This window comes from Sinocyclocheilus grahami, unplaced genomic scaffold (assembly GCF_001515645.1).
Source record: "Sinocyclocheilus grahami isolate Dianchi unplaced genomic scaffold, SAMN03320097.WGS_v1.1 scaffold543.1, whole genome shotgun sequence".
In the NCBI taxonomy this organism is placed as follows: domain Eukaryota; kingdom Metazoa; phylum Chordata; class Actinopteri; order Cypriniformes; family Cyprinidae; genus Sinocyclocheilus; species Sinocyclocheilus grahami.
This window is the reverse complement of record NW_015505722.1, coordinates 1,211,501-1,216,500: the sequence shown is the minus strand read 5'-3', so window position 1 is coordinate 1,216,500 and position 5,000 is coordinate 1,211,501. Positions and strand designations below refer to the sequence as shown.

The window sequence follows — 5,000 nt, the reverse complement described above, 5'->3', positions numbered from 1 at the left end:
TACAGTTGTGTAATGTTACTATTAAATAATCAGGTATTTTTATATTATAGTCTCAATAATAATAACCATATGGGTAAATGCTGAAATACCAAAAGTAAATGGAATGTCAAAAAATATGCACAGCTCTTATATCAACCCCAAATCAGAAGAATTTAAAGAAAAATCATATTTCGCATCAATAAAATGAAGCAAGCTGTGACTTTATTTTCATGATAATTAATGACGTCCCCTGGCCTCCAAATTCACACTTTATTTTTTAAGTGTACTTGGTACAGTGTAATTACACAAATACGTTTTGTTTTCTCTAGTACACTTCAAGTAACACATATTTAAGAGTTCATTTATCAGTTAATCTGCAATATATACAGTGAATTAAAAAAATCTTTTTAGGATTTTTACATTTATTTTCTTGATCAGGTTAACCTTAAATTTGAATGTATATTTGAACTGAAATCATACAAATATTGCTAACAGTCAGTTTATATACTCCTTAACAATAGGTTATTATAGATCAAATATTGTGGGGTGGGGGGGGTGACAAGACTTTTATGTTGTGATAAACCATTTGTTTTAGTTGCAGTGGGTTGTTTGATTAGTAACACAGTTGACAGAGGTTTTTCAGACATTAGAAAAATAAAATATTTTCTTCATTTAAAGATTTTTTTTTCTGTATAAATTTAATATAGATAATGTTGACTAACATTTTTTGAGTATTTTGGACTCAAGACGCACAAAAATAGACACTGCAAAAACTGACATTCATGAATTATTTCTGTGATATTAATATGCTGATAAATATGATAAAATGTGATTTTTGTGAAGAAAAATATATAATAGCCATAAATGGACATGAAATATGCCCTGCAATTTAGAATGACTCGTGTGTAACAAGGACACATTAAAATAAAGTGTTCCAAAATTGCTTGAGCATTATTGAAACGTTTGCTATACTGAGGTTTAAAAAACCTAATATTACATTTCAGCCTGATTGAGTTTTTCAGTAAAATGAAGAAATGGCAGAACATGGCCAACCTGCCCAAGGAGTTCCAGCAGAGCACTGAGAAACTAGAGAGGAACTTCACCGTCACCTCCGTCATCTTTAAGAAATACGTGCCCTTGTTCAAAGACATCTTCAAGGCGCCCACAGATGAATTACCCAGAGCGCACAGAGGCAGGAAACAGAGGTACTGCAACCTGACCTGTCCACGACACGGTTTGTGAAGCACATGGTCATATGAACTGAGGTTTAAAAAACCTAATATTACATTTCAGCCTGATTGAGTTTTTCAGTAAAATGAAGAAATGGCAGAACATGGCCAACCTGCCCAAGGAGTTCCAGCAGAGCACTGAGAAACTAGAGAGGAACTTCACCGTCACCTCCGTCATCTTTAAGAAATACGTGCCCTTGTTCAAAGACATCTTCAAGGCGCCCACAGATGAATTACCCAGAGCGCACAGAGGCAGGAAACAGAGGTACTGCAACCTGACCTGTCCACGTCACGTTTTGTGAAGCACATGGTCATATGATAAATAATCTCAGGACAGGTCACTGGAGGTCACAGATAATCACAGTAGTGTGCAAACAATCAGTTATTTATGCATATAGATCTGTGACCGAGAATTAAAATGTGACACGTTACATAAAAAATCTTGGATAATGGATTAACAAGCAGCTCAACCCTATATTGAGTTTTCATGAGAAGCTTGTGCTGACAGATCTTTCCTCTGTCCTCAGACGACATCCCTGCACCGTCACTGAGGTCTTCAACTTCTGCTGGATCCTGTTCATACACGCTAAAGGTAAAGAGTTATTTAACACACCATTCATTTACAGGGCCGTATTCTACATGTTCTTTTCCCCCCCTGAAGTCCACTTACACTATAACGTTAATTATAGCTTTCAGACTAGTAAAAACATTCACGTCTTTATAGAACTCAGAATTGCAATATGGAAGTTCAGAATTTAATGAAAGCTTCAACTTCTCTCACTTGCTTGTTGTGATGTTCAAAAGTCTGGGGTCGATAAGAATTTTTTATATTTTTGAAAGAAGTCTCTTCTGCTCACCAATGTTGCATTTGTTTGATACAGTAAAAATAATAATGTCGGTGTGTGTGTGTGTGTGCGTGCGCGCGCATTTTGTGACATATGAGGACATAAATTTGTATAATGACAACGGTATGGCATAGGTATTACAAGGAGAATGTGACTTTTCAGGACATTACCCCATGTCCCCACTTTTCAAAACGCTTATAAATCACACAGAATGGAGTGTATTGAAAATCTGAAAATGCAGAAAGTTTCCTGTGAGGGGTAGGGTTAGGGGTAGGGTTGGTGTAGGGCAATAGAATATACGGTCTGTACAGTAGAAAAACCATTACGCCTATGGAGAGTCCCCCCTTTTCACAAAAACAAACCTGTGTGTGTGTGTATGTGTGTGTGTGTGTGTGTGTACCTGTTTTTCTATTCTGGTGGGGACTTAAACCTGAATACACACAGACTCATGGGGACTCATGTCACGGTGGAGACCTAAATTGAGGTTCCCACGGGTAAACAAGCTAATAAATCACACAGAATGAAGTTTTGTGTGTGTGTGTGTGTGTGTGTGTGTGTGTCACTTTTCATGAACTTTAAAAAAAATAAATAAATACTGACCCCAAACTTTTGAACGGTCGTTTTTGTTTTGGATTTGTTTTTGTTTTGATTTGTTTTGTTTTGTTTTGGATTTGTTTTGTTTTGTTTTGATTTGTTTTGAATTTGTTTTTGTTTTGATTTGTTTTGTTTTGTCATTTCAGTAAATAGTTGGGGTGGATTGGAGATGGACTTCTGATTGTTATATCATGTCTGTAAAGTACATCAAATATTTATTTCATAAGAACAAGAGAAATTCTGTTTTCTTTCTACTTGATAGATGCTTAACATGATGTAGTTCACACAGCAGATTTTGGCAATTTCATATTTTCAGCATTTATCTGCTGGACATTTAAGTTTTTATGAGTCATTACGCTAATGACAGTCGACTGAGGGTAGAAAGGCTGGACAGAAGGTGACATTAGAGAGGAGCGAGTGCTGAAGAGATTAGCAGGAGCAGGAGCTGCTGTAATGAGAGAGGAGGAGGTGCAGTGTTTCATGGGATTGTTCCTCCTGTAGTGTCCCTTAAGAGGGTCAGGAGCTGTGGAGATTCTAACAGAAGGACAGGCAGTCATTGGCTGTGAGCGCAGAGAGCTTGATCATGTGACCTGTGCTCATTATGTGGGCCTGTGCAGGCATGTTTGATTCGGTCAGAGGTCAGCAGGGACAGAGCATTTCCTCACACACACATCAACACAAGCCCGTCACTTCGTTTAATGCTGCGGGTGAATTTGGCTTGTTGAATGGTTTTATTTTTGTTGTTTGTGTTGAGCTGCAAGATCAGACATGCTGCAATAAGATCTCATCGGAGGTGAAGAGTAATCAAGTACAAATGGGTGAATCCCATGAAAACTCTGAAAATCAAAAGAAAAAAGTGAGAAATTATATTGTGTAAGTTGTGCTGTTTAGTTTCTGGGATAATGTCTTGGGATTTAAGAATTGATATCAATTTGGGAAAATTAAGAAATATAAAGCTAGGAGATTCAAATTCAGTTCCACACATGTATGCTCAACCGAAAGACCCGTATATATATATATATATATATATGTATATGAATACATAAATAAATATAATGTTGTTATTTTTATTGCATTATTTATTTAATGCTATTAGTAAATGTTTTTGTTTGTTTATTTGTTTGTTTTATAAATATAATTTAGCATAAATTAAATGCGATACAACTAATTAAACATGAAATTAAATATTTTACAATTGAAATAACTTCAGTAAAGAGAAATTGGTATAAAATATGATTGGAGGAAAATTGTCACGAAAATTATAACATAATGAAAAATATCTTACTGGTCCTATTATTATTATTACTATTATTATCAAGATATATGAGAAATGTCATTTTGATAATTACATTTAATAATGAATGTATTGTTGGTGTTATTATTACTATTATTATTATTATTATCAGGAGATATAAGAAATATCATTTTGATTATTAAATGTAATCATTAAAGTATTATTATTATTATGTCTTTTAATTATTGAAACAGAATTTGTCATATCTTGAAATATGACCTGAATTTGGTCTTAAACTATTTCACACGATTTGTAATATTTACACTTATTTTTATACAAATATTTTTTGTGAATATAAATGTTTCTGATTAATTTTTCTTCACTTCACATCTTGAGAAGCAAATAAACACTTTTATTCGGATACATTTACCTAGGTCCTGTTTCTCAACTGCAGTCAGTTTTTTAGTTTTTTAGAGCAAGTCATGAATGATTCATTTGTAAATCTTTATCATCGGCGTCATTATTGATGCCATATAATTCTGCATGTTATGCAATTAGCTCAAACCTAAATTGAGCTGGCATTCCTTTTTATACAGGTATATTCCAAGAAAATATAAAAAATATTTAATAAGTAAATTGTGAAATTCAAGCCTAAAAAGCAGAGAGCAGCAGAGCAAGAGGACGCCGGCTGAGTGCATTATTTCCTCATGTGCCGCATGCGTCACTTAACATAGCAACCAGCCCAGATGACATGTCAGGACTTGTCTGTGTTTGAGTAAAGCTCAGCGGGCCACTGTGGCAGATCTGTGTCCCTCTATATCCCCTCCTGGAGGAAAGTCCCTCATTCTGCAGAACTCAATGCAGGGAAAAGAGCCTGCTGCTGGTTAAAGAGCCAAAGTCATGTTATTTGAGGAATGAAATAAGAAATTGCATGTAAGTACCAAGTGCAGCAAACTTACTTCAGCTTAACTTGACATTGTGTTTTATTGTGCACTGGAAATCTGAAATGTATAGATGGGAAAGGTGCATAGTGCTTGTTTTATCATAGTATTATCTTGGAAATTAATCTAGGAAATAAAAATGTACTTTGTTTATTTGTTTGTATAATATATATATATA

General features: G+C 34.7%; 1 protein-coding gene across 2 annotated transcripts in view; it reads left to right on the top strand.

Moving 5' to 3' along the window:
- The window catches only part of rbl2 (retinoblastoma-like 2 (p130)), a 20,657-nt gene that overhangs the window by 1,962 nt on the left and 13,695 nt on the right, over positions 1–5,000 (top strand). Inside the window, exons 3-4 of one of the 2 annotated variants that reach the window (XM_016238573.1) lie at positions 984–1,184; positions 1,736–1,800. In XM_016238573.1, the coding sequence (XP_016094059.1) occupies positions 984–1,184; positions 1,736–1,800 (266 nt within the window). Of the gene's footprint in view, positions 1–983; positions 1,185–1,248; positions 1,474–1,735; positions 1,801–5,000 lie in introns of those variants that run through there. The other variant, XM_016238575.1, reaches the window with a different exon arrangement.